The 18,098-nt window shown below is 46.1% G+C and overlaps 1 protein-coding gene across 1 annotated transcript in view; it reads right to left on the bottom strand.

Annotated features, from left to right (window-relative positions):
* Nucleotides 1-897: 897 nt before the first annotated feature.
* mctp2a (multiple C2 domains, transmembrane 2a) overlaps nt 898-18,098 on the bottom strand; it is a 28,433-nt gene continuing 11,232 nt past the window's right edge. The window contains exons 18-23 of the mRNA XM_049724349.2: nt 9,845-9,964; nt 8,693-8,734; nt 4,892-5,001; nt 4,697-4,806; nt 3,781-3,878; nt 898-1,498 (exon numbers count right to left, since the gene is read on the bottom strand). Coding sequence (XP_049580306.1) covers nt 1,439-1,498; nt 3,781-3,878; nt 4,697-4,806; nt 4,892-5,001; nt 8,693-8,734; nt 9,845-9,964 — 540 coding nt within the window. The 3' untranslated portion in view covers nt 898-1,438. The remainder of the gene's footprint in view (nt 1,499-3,780; nt 3,879-4,696; nt 4,807-4,891; nt 5,002-8,692; nt 8,735-9,844; nt 9,965-18,098) is intronic.

The raw sequence follows: 18,098 nt of genomic DNA, 5'->3' as shown, positions 1-18,098 counted from the left end.
CCATTCGCTTTCTAATGACCTCGCTGATACACGCTGCACACATCTGACAGCTTTGGAAGCACAACAACTAAATGTGCATTGTGAACTCTTATCACATGAATAAGCCGGTGAGTTGGTTTGGGTTTTGTTTTTTTTTAAACAATATGAAGTTGTTTGAAATCCCTCAAAACTGAAACTGGTTAGTCCTCTCAGGGGACACATCTTTGGGTATTCCGCCAGTGATCTGATGGTACACCCAAAGCCCCCTCCTCTCCCCCGGGCTGGTGCAGAGCCACCACCTGAAGGCGGGTTTTGTGTTTGTGTGGGGGATTTAGCTAGTGAGAAGCTTCGGGGGTCACCTCCACACCTCCCTCTCACTTTTGAAACGGACCCCTGGTGGCAGTTCCTGGGAGAGCCAAGTGATGTCTCTATCAGCCTGTCAAAAAAGAGATAGCCCGGGGCTCCACCGGGGTCCCCCCCGAGCCAATCAAAGTCTGCACAAAGGACAGATGGATGCTCTTTCACCACTGGGCTACTGCTGATGAGAATGAGGGGGGGGCGGCTGTCCCATCAGACCCCCCCTCCCCACCACCACCACGCAAACCTCAGATCAGCTCTGACTATGTTTATTTTATATTGTCAGTCCTCCTCCTGGAATGAAATGCAGCAGTGGTTCCCAACTTTTGCTGCGCCAAAGCACACATTTTGCATAAAAAAATAAAACACAGAACAACTTAATTTCCAACAAAAGTGTATAAAACGAATGTGAATCACATCTCAAAGTACTCGAAAATACTTACCCTCTATATGTCAACAGGTGAATACACAGATTAGGTGAACCTTCTGCCCAATTTTTTCTTTCTGGCAAATTAAGTTCAACTTCTCCGCTTGCAAATCGCTGAAATTATTGACAGACTGTTAGAGATTTTTTCTACATTTATTTCATTTTAAATAACATGGCATTGTATGAAAAGTTAGTTGCAGAGATTAAATTAACTGAAAGCATAGATACGACATCCTTACCGAAAAAGGACAGCGGTGCAAAAAACAGAGAAACTCCGACGTTCGTTGGCTTTTAATGATATTAGCGCACGGATCAAGAGCAATATTTTGCCATAGTTTGTTTTCCATGAATTGTTAAGTCCGGTATTAACTTTAGCTTGGGGCGAATATCTGAGCAAAAAAAAAAAGGAGGATATCTGAGGTAAGCCTCATTCCTCCATTAAATTACATCCAAGGCAATGTTTTTATTTTTATTTTTTTTTTACCTCCCGGCTGATTGACGGGGCCGTGAGCTGCCCTCCTCCTCTTCCTCCTCCTGCTGTCAGCCGGGGAGGCAAACACACAAGTCGGAGGGCGACGTGGGGGGGCGAAGGGTGCCGAGTCGGGGCGCTACAGTGGAGCTCGGGTGGCAGCGGTGCGTTGTTTGTCAGGCGGACTGGGTCGGACCCCTGCTCTCTTACTTCTTCTTGCGTGGCAGGTTGCGGGCGGTGGGCGCTCTCAGTGCGCTGTAGTGCACCTGCAAAAACAAGCGGGAGTTTTTTAGCGGGAGCCAGGTAATCCGAGCTCAGCCGAGCGTACGGTAATGGCTCCCCTGAGGAGAAGCCGGTGCGGCGGGGAGAAAAAAAAAAAACCAAGGCGGGCTTGCGATGTAATGAATCATTTTTTAAACACGAGAGCAGAGGGGATTAATCACGCACGGGGAAGGATTTCAGGAATCAAAGGGGTGTTTGTACTAACGCCTCATTTTGCACCCCAATCACAACATTCGAAGCGGACATCAACAGTTGAGATGACTTGCAAAGCTACTGAAACTTACGTCCCTGAAGAAAACGAAAATCCGAGTCCAGGAAAAACACGAATGCTGCAAGTAGTGACGAAATACTTCTTGAAATAGCTTCACATTATTATTACTCATTTGGCGACTAGCCTGCCTCAAACCAAATTTGCCAACTACAAGTTCTATTTCATGTATGTGTCCATGAGACTTGTCCAGTCATAAGAAATAAAACTTCTGAAAAACAAAGGACAGAAATAAAATATATTGACTAAAAGAACAGTTTGAGTGCAGCATAACAGCTAAATGCTGCGTCACCATGTTTACGCTCTACTAATTAAACCCAAATGAACAACTTCATTAATTTCTCATGTTACGACAGACACCTCCATAATATTTTTGCGTCGCTAAATCGACTGTCTTCAATTCAGTACACATGTCAAATTACCCGAGACTCAAGTTTTCAGCTCCTTCTAAAATCTTGAAGAAATAAGATTCAGGCGGTTGCACATTTTTTTTCAAGTGATCACGGGGTGTCGTGAAGAGGGAGCGAGCTAAAAACAAACGTGCTAAAAAGTTGCTTTTGAAGCACGGCGGCAGGCGCTCAAACAAGGCGGCAAATGTGTTTGGGTAAAAAAGGTAAGGAAACGTTATGCTAATTAGCCGGGCGGCCCGCTATTAGAAACAGGAGATGCGAGTGCGGGAACAAAGTGGCAGCTTGGTGCACGGCGACATGAAAACCGTGCTCACAACTGACAGATGCTTCTCATTTCCGCGTTGTCAGAAGTCCCGCGTTTGAGGACGACTTTGTAGATTGGCGCGGCCCGCTAATTGCCAAGTCACATTTGCAAGAAGGACAGGAGTCCGTTTGCAGCCTTTGTGGAGTTTTTTTTTTTTCCCCGTCGCATCCGACAATTGTTCCGAGTCAACAAAAACAAAATATGCGCTTTCTTACAAGGGGTCTCTTGGGTATATGACGTTAAGGTTATTGCAAACAATAATAAAAGGCACTTGGGATGACTCCCAAGAATCTTGAAGTTATTTCCAACGTGAGCTTTTTCTCAAAAAAAGTGTTACTTCCGCGTGTGTGTGTGTGCTATTTCAAAGCCGAAACAAAAAAAAAAAAAAAAAGTATCCCGACGGGGGAGGAAGACGGACAAAAGGAAGCGGAATCAAAAACGCATCCGCCACCTTGTTTTGCCAACTGGGCCGTTCCAAATCTCAAACGAGACAGGCTCCAGCCACATCACAGACGGCTTGGCCGTGTCTTTGCCGCGGGAGGACATCAAGGGTGAGAGAGCCTCGCCTGGATCCGCACCGTCAGGATTTCTTTTTCCCCCCGGGGTTCGGCGAAGGGGTGAGCTACCTGGGAGATGAAGGCAGCGGCGTGGCACTTCATTTCCCCGCGTGGCCAATCTCTCGACATCTTTAAGAAAGCTCTGTCACGTCGACGTCAATAGCGCGAGGCTAATGTGTCGTCGCGCCGCGCGTTCGTTGACCTCCGGGCACCAAGCAGCAGAGCCGCTGTTGCCAAGTAACAAAGTAATACTTTGTCACGGCTTTAATGGAGAAGTTTTAGTCGATCCTTTACGAGGCACTCCATCATGTTCCTCATCTCCATTTTTTTGGGCGATTGGTGGTTGCTCGCTTATTATTTCGACCCATGAGTTCGCCCTCTAGTGGTAGCCAGATGTAATCGTGGCAGCCAAAATCATCACCGTGATTAGAATTCGATTAATTGTGCAGAAACTATAATATGAAAAGAAAGTATGTGACTTACTCCCAGAGGCGGCACAGCCACCTGAATGTTAGCACACCTCGGCTAGACCTGACACATCCGAACATCTCCTCACTGAGGATAATTGGGCCGAGGGGCCGCTTTACAAAAGCGCCGCTCCATTAATAATCAAACAAAGCCACAAGATGCATTTCCGGCACGCTTGGGAATTCTCGTATGGCAAATAATGCAAACGTCTTGTGGGGATGGAGGTCCCTATTTGTATGTAAAAATAAGGCCCTTTTACCTTCTGAACATCACACGGCATTCTCTTGAGGAAATCCAGCAGCTCATTATTGTCGATTGCATACGGGTTGCGCAGCTTCTTGGTGAATTTGTGAACGCCTGTGAAAAAGAAAGAATGCGCAGGAGTCAAATTTATGATCAATTTCATACGGGGGTGTTCTGGAATTCTGTCAGCGCAATTTGTAAACGGCCATTCGAAGCGGGTTCCCCGTTTTGTTTCATTTCGGAAAGACCAGCCAACTTCTGCTCACTTTTGAGCGCAGCTCGGTGAGACACTGCGTGGAAATAAGTGGAAAAGCGGTCGGTCGGGTGCTGGCAGCTAGCGAGTGCTTCAACGCGCAGACAAAGAACCCCGGGACCTAAATCTGTGCGCGCAACTTGAAAGGCTCGCCTTGAAAACCGCAGGGATGGAGTTTAACAGGGGAGGCAGAGAAGCGTGTTTTTGTTTGATACGAAGGGATTCTGCTATCGATTGCGTTCGAAGGCTGCGTGGAAACACAGAGCGGCTGTGGGCTGGCGAGCCGGTGGAGGAGAGCCCGTGGAGGGCAACGCATCTCCCTGACCACCGAGATGATGGCCTGCGCTGTTTCGCCACACTCGATAATGAGAGCCGGGGCCTTCGGAGCGCCCAAGGACACGCCGTTCGTTATATACGGCTCGCCGGCTCTCCTTTGTGTTCCCTATAAACCCGGCGGCTGCGCCGGGCGGCCCACACGGAGCCCGCCCGCCTGCCCGCCCGGCGCACCTCTGCAGATGTCTGATCTGGTTACATGTGCAGAGGTGTATGGGAGAGATCTTGAAAAGACTTCACTTCATCAATGGGCGGAAAGTTAGGACGCACAGCGCTTCTTGAACTGGGAGTGTGCACAAAATAATTTCATAAAAACATTTTTGCACGACGGTGTGAACGCACTCACCCCATATGAGCACCATGTAGCGCAGAGGAATTAAATATAATAGCGATGTGGCTACAAAGAGGACCAGGCAGGCCAGACACGACATGAAGGGGACAGACCAGTTGAACAGGCTGCGGAAAAAAAAAAAAAAAAAAAAAAAAGACTAGCATGAAAATCTATTCAAAACAAACGTGGTATTAAAATAGATTTGTTTACTTCTTTATCCGTTCCCCGATGGTTGCAAGCTCTTCCAAAATGTTCTGGACTGTCAACACAACTTCCTGCACCATGTGTATCTTGTCCATTAAACCCTTTTTTCCAGGTTCCTAAGAAAAATGAAAAAGCAAGAGGTCAGTTAAGAGGACAGCCAGACACACACACGCACACACAGACAATTTTTTTCAAGAGTGCATCTTAGTTGAATAACCCAGAGTGTGCTTCACCTTTTATCGAGCCGTTATTTACATTTAACGGGGCTGACATCATAATTGAGTGTGGCAATGTGGTGAGTCAACATGCGCTAGGTAGGGGGTGCTAGCGAGATGGAGGGTTTGTCTTTTTGATCACATCAAGGCACAAAATAAGGACGCACGTTGAAGCCTTCCAGAGGGAGAGGCGAGCGTGGAGATAACGCCGCCTAAAGAGGCCTGAAAAGGCTCACATCAAAAGGAGGAAATAATGACAGCAATGATGACAGAGAGGATGGAGGAGGACGAGGAGACGGGGGGTGGGGGGGCAGTTGCTACGGAGGCTGGAGGATGTCTGCCGTATATGTTTATGATACCGGACAAGCGTATTGACGGGGTCCAGGCGGGACGCCGCCCGCTATCACGGTTCGGTGAGGCCGCCCATGGGAACGTGGCGTCTTCAAGGGAGGGAGGGAGGGGGGGGGACTCCCCGCTGTCAGACCCACAGGAAGCGAGCCGTTCCCACACTAGCACGTCCTCCCCCGCCGGGCGTCGGATCCTGGCTCCGCACTGGAGGTCCGCCGCCGGCCAAAAAAGGCAAAAGCATGGCAAATATGCTTTGGTTGAGAGGAAGATCTCACGCTCGCATCAAGGAGACTATCAGTGTTTGGACTTCCAGAGTTCAGTTTGGTACATTATGCACTTTGGAATTCTGACGGGTACCAAACCCCGTCTGGCGCGGGGAATATATTCCAGACCCATCTGGCGTGTGTTGGTTCCCCTTTAAGAGGCGGGGTTACGGTGGTGTGAGAGTCTGGTTGAGAGTTGTGGCCTACAGCAGCTTTTGTATGACTGCACTCTGCATTGTGTTTTATTTTTTTATTGTGCGTTGGTGACTATGGCTCGGCTTTTTTTAAATACGTGACCTGTGGAAAGCCATGAAAACACAAAGCGAACTATAGATACCGCATGCGTCTAGCGTATAATAAGCGCAAAAACTCACAATAGAACTACAGCGAGCGAGAATAAAGAGCCAAAGTGTTGCCTTTCATATGTGAAAAGAAAGCAAACAGACAAATAGATGCCTTCTGAAGTATAAATAAATAAGCGGCTGTGAAGATTACCATTATTCATGTCCTCCTCCATCTCCTTGGTGACAAGACATACTTTCCATTTTTTTTTCCTCCCTTCAAATTGAAATAAAATCATTTGAAACGGGCTGCATAAATCCGAAATCGCATTCTCATATCAGCTCAGCTTACTTAGATATTTATGTTAAGAACGTCAATTTCTACTGACAAATAAATACATTGTAAAGAAAGCACTTTATGGTGTCCTAGTATGGTCCAGATGAAGGCACGGACAGTTTGCTGCACTCAAGGAGACCCGCTTGAGGGACGGAGCGACCGAGTGACCCCCCTTGCCCTGATCTCGCACCCCCTCCTTTATAACTCCCCCTCTGGGAGCGAGCGAATGGCGGCCCAGCCCGTTTCATCTTCCACCGAGTTGAGTTCTATTGGAGATCTCGGGACTTGTTTTTGCCTCTCCTGTTTCTTTGTGTTATGATTAAACAGCGTCCGCGTGCACAATTGATACCTAAGGCCAAAGGGAAGTCACTTTGCCCACCCGTAATTTGTAAGCTGTTTGGTCCCACCCCTGAGGACAGATTTGTTCACAGGCCGAGGATCTGTTGTGTATTATTCCGCTGTACCACCGCGTCGCCTTTCGACTCTCTTTAACATCACGCCTTAGCGTTTGCCTCCTCGGGGGGAAGAAACGGGAATAAAAAACATATTTCGGGTGGTAATCGCAACCCCCTTACGGGGAGGGGCGTCTTTCGCGGCACGTTAGCCGAGAGGCTTTGAAGGCGTCAAACTTAAAACTGATCACTCTTTAACCCCAAATATTTTCAAGACAGACTTTGATAGGTGTAAAGCGACACGGGCTTGATCTCGCCGAGCGATATGGCGCTCGAGTGACAGCGCGGACCATAACACCGCTTTCAAATAAGCCACTTTAAATTAAAGCTGACAGCTTAAAACAAACACGGGCCGCTGCCTAATTAGTAAATGAAAGGAGATATTTCATTTTTTTTTCCCTCTCGCAGTACGCGGGAGGGCTTAGCGAAAAAATTTTCAGAGAGCTTTAAGATGAGAAGGCGACGTCGGCATTTGCGTTTCTTCGCCGAAATGACAAAGACCTTGATCAAAAGCGGAGGTTCAAGGTGAAAACAAACGTAATAAATATCCTCCCGAGCGTCGCTATTACATTAATTACACGGCGGCCATCTTGTCACATAGCTATAAAAAACATTTTTTTTTTTTTTACTGCTACTTCCCGTGCGTGTATTTGCAGACATATCATGCGAGTTTCATCATCCTCGCAGACAGGATGTGCCGGTGTTTTTTTTTTTTTTTTCCTTTCTCCCGGTAGCCCGCGGTCATCACAACAAAATATATTGAGCGCATTATGGATATGAATGCCGGGCTTCGACGCAAGGGTCAACGCTGGCAGGCTTTGCGTTGGGCCCGCATAAAGCAATAATGCACATGGCTGTTAACTGTCCCTTCCTTACGCCAAACGGGAGGATGAGTGTAATTGAATATGGTATTCGGTGGCATGAGGAGAAGTCTAATTTTTCAGCCTCCTTAAACATTTCCTGTTGTTTTAGTTTTCCCGCAGACAGTAATAAAGATGCTTTATGATTTTTTCTCACCAAGTGAACTAGTGGAAGTGGCTCATAAGCCCTTTGGGCAAAAGCACAAGTTTTTTTTTTTTTTTTTTACAGCTACTTTGGGAGTAAATATCACCCACTACTTTTGCATTTAGACAGTCGTGACACAAGAGATCTAAATCAGTCCACAGAATGCATTTTACGAGGCCAGAAAATGTGAATATATGTGTTATAATAAAAGGCTTACAGGACGTTAGTGGATTTATTTAAGAGACGTTGACTACCGCGAGATACGCTCGGGAATGTCATTTATTGAGGCTAGATGCAAGTAAACATTTCGGACAGTTGTGAAAAGTGCTTAACTCGTGTCTGGTGTTTTGACTTTGCTCTGGTCTCCTAAAAAAATTTATGTGTTCATCTTAGGCCCATCAAGCGATAAGGCCAAACGCGAGCCAACTGGAAAACGGTAAACAAATTATAGTCAGTGACTCACATCTGGCACACACACCAACTCGCCAATTTTTGAAAAATTGCGACCTATATTGTTAGCTCCATTTGTCGATTGCACTTCAGCAACAGAGACTCTCCACGCTTCGCTTTTTACGATACCAGATATCGTATCTGTGCCGATATCGGCCTTATTTCAAGGTATCGGTGCTCGCAACGGCCTCTTGTGGCTGTCATATTTTTGGGGGAAATTTTATGTATCAAAAGCAGTAAAAAAAACTTTTTTGCGACGGGTAAATAAAAAAAAAAAAATGTCTAGTTGTATTTATAACGGCACGGCTTGGCGATCCGTCTATTAATGTTTCCTTGGGCCATCAACAGTCAGCATTCAAGGGAAAACATTTTTTATAAAATCTCAAGATGTTACCACCAAAACACATTATCCGGTAAAAAAAATAAATTAAATCAGAGCGAGAAGAGATAAAATACCTTCTCGTCGTCCTCTTCGTCCTCACCCGTGCTCACGTTCACCTGAGAGAAAATAAAAGGGCAGAGAGAAATTCAAGTGAATGGGACATTTGTGGGACGGGAGCATTTTTAACAAACAGCTCGTAATGAAATTTCCTTTGAGTACATTCACCCCTATTGGGAGAGGCTTGTTTCCATAGAAACAGCATCATGAGGTGACCTCACTCACACAAAAGGAAGAGGTGAAAGAGAGCCTTCTTCACGCGAGCACTGTCGCACAAAAGCAATCTCATTTCTCCGCAACATAAGCGCATAAAAAAAAAAAACACACACGGGGTGGAGGGAAAAAAAAAAACATTTAATTTGGATGTTGTTGCCGATATCACTTTATATCAAGTCATCCCTGACCCTGCCGTGACATTGCCTGAGAACAGAGCTTTTGTCACTGCCAGCCGGAGGGTTACCAAAGGGTCTCGGCAACTGGGTGTGGAGGGTGAGCTCGGGATTTAACATTGCCCGGGGAGGCAACCTTTGCTTGCAAACGCGCTCACTGTCGGGGAGGTGGGGCACCACTTTGGGGAGGACGTGTGAGCGGGCCAGGCTTGGGGCAGGGGTGGGAGTCGGAAGTGTGAACGGCATTAACCTTCACAGGCATGTGTAGGGCAAACTTCAAGCCCAGAGCGGTAGAGATGCCGCAGAAAACACATTGGATGGATGTTTTGCGGTTGGTTGCATTTTTAGCGGCTAGCAAAACGCTATTGTCAGTTCTGTAGCTAACTAAAACGGTGTATTTTTTTAATCTTGATAAAATTGTGCTTGCTGTGTCTTAACAGTTGATATTTAAAAGTCTCCCGTCTCGCGCACTTCTCGACACTACTTTTTCTTTCCTCCCCTCTGTCGACTTTGTCCAACACCCCGCGGGCTTAATTTGAACTTGTTGCACTCCATTTTTCCGTTTGGAATTACCGCCAACCCACACACCAGACTGACGTTTTCCCAACCCACACTTTAACTATAATTCAAGTAAATTATGTCAAACTGCCCACTTTTCCAATCCGACGCCAGCGGTGAAAGCTACCGCCGCTGTTCAGCCTAAAGACGGGACTTGTGATAATATGTAAATGGCGGATTGTGTAGGTTTCGTCGCTTATGCACAACGTCAATTCCACTCACCAGCTCCTGGTTGGAGTTGACGCTTCTGCCACGGAGCTGAAAGTAGTTCCAAATGAAGAGCAGGAGCAGGAAGAGGGGAAACATGAAGAGCTCCCAGTGCCAAACTGTCACCAGGAAGATCTGAGGAGACAGGACAGATTAAATGCCACCTTCAAATTGCCCGTGCGGCCGGAACGAAAACAAAAAGTTCAAATTGATTCGTTCGAAATCTCCGCAAAGCAGATTATGTCTGAAAATTCCGGAGACAACTTTTTAATACGTCCAAATCCTATTTATACACATCGAGATAGCGCTGTGTTGGCATGGAGCATTCCTGCTGAATAGAAAATATGACGGATAGGCGCGGCACGCCATCTTTTTTTTAAACCGCCGCGTCAAATCCTCTTAGAGTCAGAGACGGCAGAGAAGCTCTGACGAGGCACATATGGCAACCGGAGGAGCGTTTGCAGCGTTTACCCCCTCGGCCGCGAAGATACTGACCCCCCCCCGGTAGAAATAAGGCGGATCATGCTGAATGCGTAATCCCTTCTAATTCTGTAAAGGAGTAGCGTACTAAACGCCGCTGCATTTCACAGCGGAGTGCTAATTGGATGGTTGCTTTCAAAGCCACTTAGTGGCAAGTCTAATGAGTCTGCCTACAACCCAAATGATCGGCAATGTGTGAAAAGGATTTTATCAGGCGCTTGACAAGGAGAAGGTGGGAGGGGGGGGAAATAATGTCCCAGATATTAAGTTGAAATTCATATAAACTCGACAAGGCCATGTAAAGTACGTGTATTCATTTACTATTCGGTTTTCAAATTCCGGCCTCCGGTCGGATGAAATTTGGAAACAGCCTGACTGTCAAATGTCACCGATAATAAAAATTGGTTGTGAGATAATCTCAAGGCCCATTAGTACAACTAAGCATGCCAAGAAAAGTACTCAATAACCGCTATGACTTCCTATGAGCTGTCGGAACTTCTCGAGTAAACTCGCCACCTCTTAAAAGAAAAAGTACGACTTCAAGTAAATCCTAGTTTATTTCCTAGACGGCTGGAGCTCGTACCCACGCTAGCGCCTGAAAGCTATAAAATAACAACAGGCTCAAAAGAGCTGCAGGCTGCTTGGAGAGCGAACAATATGTTTGCGTTAAAGCCCGAGACAGGATGTGAAACACCGAGAGAGCGAGAAAGAGCTCGGGGCCTCGGTATAGCGAGGCCCTGCAAACAACAGACTGCTTGTGTCACAAGCGGCTGGTGTACGCGTCGGCTCCCGAGGCCAGTCTACCTAGTCCCGCACCAGGACTCAGGGAACAGTGAGTAATGCAGACAAACGCCCTGGAGCATCTCCACTGCACCACTTAGTATGCTTTGACAGAGCAGTAGGTGAGCTGAGGAGACTACAGTAAAGCGCCGCTATTCGTAGGCGGATAGTTGCCTGATACGAATTGTGGGAAAACTGCAAGTAATTAAAACCACCCCAAAAAACTTGAAGAGCTTTACTCAGTTACTATAAGTGATTAAAAAAAAAACAAAGAATATATGCCAATTGAGTATTGGTCTGTTGTCTGTCTACCTATGCTGCTGCACCATTTGTGTTCAATTAGCCGATCTATATGATTGTTTTCATTAGCTCGTCTATGGTGTTTCCCATTATTTGTTAGCATTAAGCTAGTGCACTATTTGAAGGCGGAGACATTTGGCTTTTTTTTTTTTTTTAAAATATAAAATTTGTGATTGTCTTTTGTTATGTGAACTGACCTGAGTTACACTGCTACCGTACAGTGTAAGCAAAAATGTGTATTTGCAAATACTGCAGGCAGGGGGTTGGCTGTACAACGGGTTTCACAAATAGACAACATGCTGCTGTTATTCTTTTAATAGCTCATTTGCATTACAGTAACAAACTAGCGCAAGTGGGGGGTAGAAGTAAAGAAAAAAAAAAAAAGGTAAACAATGAATATGCATGGGGGGCTCTGTTATGAATAACCTGCGTCATGAGTTGTCACCTCAGCTCCCGTGAGAGACTTCCAGAGCAATGCTCCTCCCCCCCGAGGAATTCAACTGGCTGGCCGACTGGTAGCTTGTCATATTCTCCCCGTATTCCCATTATAGAAATAAAAAAAAGGAAGGGAAAAGTGACACGAGCCCAGCAGGAATGTCGCATCTCCTTGCTCTCGCCTGGCGAAAGCTGCCGCATTAACTACTAAAAGTCTAATTGCTCGGCCTCCGTCTTCTCGCGCGAGTCAACGGAGGAGGCCAATTCATTTTTGCCCGAAGGGGGGGGGGAGAGAGAGAGAGAGAGAATCTGTCACAGGTATTCATAATCGCCCACTAATGCAAATTTCTGCTCGCCGCGTTCCAGCTCAGCGGACAAGATAAAAGCCTACAGGAAGACAATGGCTGGTGTCGGGAGAAAAGTGAGTGCCTAAATGAGGGTATAAACCAAAACTGTCAGACTAGCTTCTCCATTCCTCCCTCGCTGGTGTGTTCTACCTTTACAAGCTTGTTTTGGGATGAAAAGTTAAACATCTGGGTGGTTTGAAGAAAAAAAGGGGAGGGGTGACTTTCACTCAGGTACTGCCGTTGTCAAGTCTCGTGAAGTAATGAGCAGAGGTAAAGATTGGGTTGCCCAAAAAAAAAAAATGTCCCCTCTTCCAGAGTCCCTCAGCTAGAAAGGAGACGAGACTAATTCCCCCCAACTAAGTGGCTTGTGTTTTATTAGCAAGCGGCTGAGTGATTAAAAGGACACGTTGGACAAAGTGCAACTGTAAATCTGTATAAAAATAATCCGCGTTTTAATTGCCGTCAAAGACGAGCGCGGGCGCTTTTGGAATTCTCCCTCCCCACCTTCCTTCCATCAACAAATTACATGCGCTGAGCGAAAACCTCGACCTTCTGGAACACGACAAACGTGTTAAAAGGCAAAAGACGGAACAAAGCGGGTGAGAACAAACAATGTGGTCGAGCACGTGGGGTGGGCAAAGTGCGGCTCGCGGGCCACATAGGGTTCAACAACAGGTGTTTTTTTTTTTTCGGAAACACCATAGCTCTAAATTGTAAACTCTAAAATGCACAAGCTTTTAAAATGTAAAATTCAACCACCTTAATAATGTTTTAGAAGATAAAGACATTATTTAAAAATTAAAATTTCCTGTTGACCTGGCTAATTATTGTGGATGAAACAGTTCGGAAAATGGATGGATATAAATATTGGTGAATTATTCAACTGTTACTTATTATTTAAATAGAAGCTATTAGCAAAATAAACACGACAAAAACACTCAAATTGAATAACATTTAAAATGATTATTATTTTAAATCTACATTAAAAAACTAATATGGCATGAAAGTTTGCCTACCTGGGCTAACAAATGACTAGCATTTGAAAAAGTGTTAGCGTATAAGTCAAGTAGCAGCGTCGCTACCGGGTCGCTGAAAAATAGCTGCATGATTCCAAGCGGGGTACCGTGCGAGGAGACAAACAATGTATTAATAAAGCAATTAGCACTTAGCGGAGTATTAAGTGTAGCTATGATGGAGATGCACTTTCATCGCCACCTGTAAGCAATGAGAAAGGAGGGCAAGCCTGGGCAAGTAAATCTACCAGCGGGGTTAAGAAGATCCTGACAGAGTTGTTTTACTGCGCCATTAATATTATTCCACTAAATGTAGCGTGCAGACCCTTTGCTTGGCCGCACCAAATAATAAAGCACTCAACGATTAAAAGTGTGAATAAAACAACTGAAAGCTGAGCAAGCACGCCAGCTCGGGTCCCACCCACGGATGGAGCACGGCGGGGAAAAGATCAACAAAAGGGGCTTTTGTTCAACGAATTTGTTCGACAATAATTCAAAGGCTATTAAGGCATATTAAGGAATGAAATACATTGAGCTCCGTGGAACTCAGAATCCGTCTGCCTTTTGAAATTGACCAAAATCACATCTGCGCCACAACTTAGACTGGCTTTTAGCTGATCTAAATTCAAGCCCACTTTGTCACTAAATTGTCAGGTGCGGCAACAGGGTCTTTCATATTCCCAAACAGGGCAAACTTGACCTGCCCCAGCACGAAAATGAAGATGCAGCAATTTTTACGCCGGTCGCGTTGAAAGGATCAATTTGAAATGAATTAACATGGTCAGAAAAGTCAGATGAATCAAAAGGCGCATGCACACGGCCGCCGGTCTTGAAACCGAAGACCGTCGGGGCTCTCGAGCGGCTGTAAACGCAGAGCAATGAGACATGTAATGTGTGTTGAGATCGGGCCAATGCGGGGACAGGCTTTTGGAAAGAGGGGGGGGGGGGGGGGGGGATGTCTGCAGGCAGGCGGAGGAAGTGCAGATAAGATTTCTCTTCGGGGCACGCAGAGTGAGTGTGTGTGGGCAGCATGGGCGCTCGGAGCAAATTATTTCTGAATAAATATTTCACATACGCTCAGCTCAAGTCGTATCGACTGAGGAGGAGCAAGAGGAGGAGGAGGAGGAAGGGAAACAGAGTTGCGAAGAGAACGAAAAGACGGGGAGAAAACTTCTTTTCAAGCAGAGGTCAGTTGTGAGTACAAGCAAAATTACACAGGTAGCACTCGCAGTACTTGTCGTGCCCCTTCATATATAAATATGGCAGTGATCAGTCATTGTCACTTATTTCAGGGCAATTAAAAAATAAACCAATTTGTCCGACTTGCGCGGGGGAGATAAGAAAATGCTCGTGAGGACGTCTGCACAGTCTCTCCATCGACAGGCAAAGCATTAGCATGTGCTCCCAAGGGCCAGATCTGGACTTCACAACGCCCCCCCTACCCCCTTGCCTGTCTGACACATGCCAGGGCCACAGCAGCACCAGCACGAAAGGGGGGCCGAGCCGGTCAGCAGGGGGGGGCCCCGTAGTGGCTGTCAGCGGCCGCCGCGCTGACCCCGCACTCGGGCGCTGGCCACTAGTGTTTAATCCGTGTCGGGTGCGTTAACACTGAGCGACCTCCTGGGTGACAGATCTGCCATGTGAGCCTTTTCCTCTTACCCAAAGGGTGGGGGTTGGGGGGGGAATGGCATGGACTCGCTGTCAGCTCCACTCACACATACGTTAACACACCAGGGCGCGGAGGCGGGGTCAGCGCCTCAAGTGCCTGGGCCGAGATGTCCACTGTGGCCGGTAAGGTGGCGAGTCAGTCATTAAAATACGACACACGCCGTGGGGTTAAACACAGAGTGTTCTTCCGTGAGAGGCGACTTGTAATGAACAGTTGAAGGAAAAAAAAAATAGTAAAATAAGCAGAGGCTAAATTCTGAAATGGACATGTAAATTCCCAATGGCCACCACGTCCCACAACATAAATAATGTTTTGCCAGAACATCATCATGTTGTTTGTATCGAACATCAACATAAACTGATTTATTATGATGACCGATACTTTTAGAATCATTTTCATCGCCATAATGAACAGAAAAGTGGACGGGGCTGCGTTTCAAGGTTGCATTCGACCTCGAGAGCTGTCGCCCGACATTTACGCCGCCTTGAATCGGCAAGTGCTGCCGACGTGAAGTTTAATAATTATGAAATCAGCACACACTTCAACGTCACGGCCGCTCGCCGTTTTTGTTCCCACCGCTCAGGCTGTGAAAACTCCCACAGCTCGGGGGGAGCTAGAGAGCGTAACCCCCATGGGAGTGAAGAGGCTCTCCTTTTGAGGCCTCCAACTTTTTATTTTTTGTCACCCCCCCCCCCCCCTTACACACACACACACACACACCAAAAGAGAGAGAAAACAGATGCAAAGCAGAAACAAAGTGACGATTAACAGCCGAGCCGTTGGACTTGCAAAGCCTCCACTTTTCAGGGACGGGTGTTGACAAGAACAATTACCACTGAGTCTGATTGCGTCTTTGATCTGAGGTGTTCTGGGTAATGGCCGCCGCTTCCAAGGGTTCTGCATAGGTGGTCACCCGAGACCCCCGGCAGGCCCTTGCCTCAACGTTGAAGTAAAAAAATTTGACTGTCAATTATCTATACTGTACAATTTTCATTTTACGTTAGTGATAATAACCTGACACGTCACTTGCTAACTTGCCAATCACATTTTTGCCTCTCTCTATTTCTGTTATGAAGGAAAAGAAAAAATTGTCAGAAAAAATCAATACTCAAGTAGAGTAACCTGAAAATCCATTTAAGCGCAGCGACGACGCACTCGTACTTCCCACCGTTGGCCGCCGAGTGTATTTACAAGTGCGTCGTATCAAAAATTCATCAAATGAAATCTTCACAAAGTGTGATGTGAGCCAATCAGCATTTTAGAAGCTGTCGAGAGAAAAAAAAAAAAAAAAAAGGCAGTCGGGGTCAAAAAGAGAGCCCACTCGAGCTATATACAGGTTTCCCAAGCAGCTCTCACGTTAAAATATTAATTCTCCTTAAATACTTTAAGCGATTCTAATGACAGAGAAGCTCCGAATCAGCTTTCAAGTGCAAATGATCCCTTTTCTCTTTAACTCGCCATCAAAAGTTGAACTTCTGAAGACGATTAATTTGCCTGGCTAATACGTGCTAATTTAAGATTTCTCTTCCAACTTGTATTTTGCGCTGCTCACAAAGCATAGGATCTCACAACTTACTTGTTCCCCAAGAAAAGGCTTCTGCGAGGGGGAGAGGGAAAAAAAAATAAAAGTGTCAGCTGGCCCTCACTTACTGTTTCTAGCGGTGCTATAGCGCCATCTAAAGGTCGCATAATAACATGCAGTAAAGAACTCTGGGTGACCCCTCCAGGAGGACGTATGGCGCATTCAACGGTCTCTGCATCTTAGCGGGCCAAAAGAACATCTAAAGAAGGTTATTTTAAAGATTTTTTTAGCTGTCACAGTGCCTCGTTGTTGTCAAACTCTTCAGAAGCTTCAACTCAAGGCTCATTACGGTCGCACAAACAAGGAGAAGGCTGGGAGAGGGGAATAAAAAAAAAATAAATCTTGTTTGTATTGGAATCCACTTGTGAAAATGTTATTCCCAAACTTTTTTTGTAAGAACGTGACATCATGGAAAAAATGTTTACTTAATTAGCAAGACACTTAAAACACAACATCTGCAGTGCAACAGTGGCTAATGCAACAAAACTTTTTTTTTGTTTTTTAAATAAATGACCAAGGAAAGTCAACTCCACACTGAGATATTCCAGCTGAGAACTTTTCAATGTGAGGCAGACTTGCAAACAATTTCACCATGCTGCTCGCCAGTTGTACACATCGCACTTATTTTCCAAACGGTTTTAAAATTAAGATTAAAGGGAGAAAATGTTCCTTTTGTGTAATCCGTCATGCAGTAATGTGAATAGCCGGCGCACGCCAATGAGATCCTTCATAATGCACACTTGCATCTCCATAAACAGGATAAAAATGGCGGCTGCGTGCCGTGGCGAGGTCAGAAAATTGGCCCGCGGGAGCGAGTGATATAATAGCTAAGTATTTCTGGTAAAGCACTAGGCGAGGAACATCCCCGTGGTCCCAGCAGAGGCGGCGGTAATGCATTACAGGATGTATGCGGTGTAAAAAGGCTCACGCCGGTCCGCCCGGCTTGATAAATAATGTATCGTAATGTATATTGAAGCTGCGGCGCCAACTGCAGCTTTTCCTACCGGCGTAGCCTGAGAAGCGCACACTCGTGGTATAATTATGCGCATCGCAGAGGCAAGCAGAGGCCATCTGTCAATGTCGGAATCAGTTACCTTATTACCACTGCCTAAAGATATAAAGATAGGAGTGGGAGCCGCTTTCATTAGAGCGCACGGGCGGCGTGTTGCACGGTAGACGGCTCCAAAGACGAATCTAATTGCAGATGATGACTGGGAGGAGGGGTCGCTGTACGGAGGCCGGCCTCGGAGTGGCCGGGGGCATGGCGCGGCGAGGCCCGCTCGTTAGCCTTTACGGCTAAGGTGCTCGTTTTCCGTTGGATGCGTGTGAATGATTGGCAATTTAAAAAAAGAGAAAAAAAACTGTTGAGATTGAGATGCGATGGCGGTTAAGGATGAAAGTCAAATCGGGATTTGGGGGAAATTTAATTTGACATATGGTTTGTAAGTTAGTGTGTCTTTTGCAAATACTTTTGGTACAGTACTTTTAAAAAAGTGAATATGAGCTGCTTAACAGTAAATAAATAGCGAACTGGCAGATTAGATTTTATAACGTGTCTCGCAAGTGGTTCGCCACAATAAAAATGAGAGGTTGTATAGTTGCGATGTACATCGTTAGCAGTTGAGCTAACAGTTAGCAAACCTCCTCCGATTGCGTGTACTCT

The sequence above is a fragment of the Syngnathus scovelli genome, chromosome 6, assembly GCF_024217435.2.
Source record: "Syngnathus scovelli strain Florida chromosome 6, RoL_Ssco_1.2, whole genome shotgun sequence".
In the NCBI taxonomy this organism is placed as follows: domain Eukaryota; kingdom Metazoa; phylum Chordata; class Actinopteri; order Syngnathiformes; family Syngnathidae; genus Syngnathus; species Syngnathus scovelli.
Note: the sequence above shows the minus strand (reverse complement) of the source record. Positions and strands in the feature narration are given on the sequence as shown.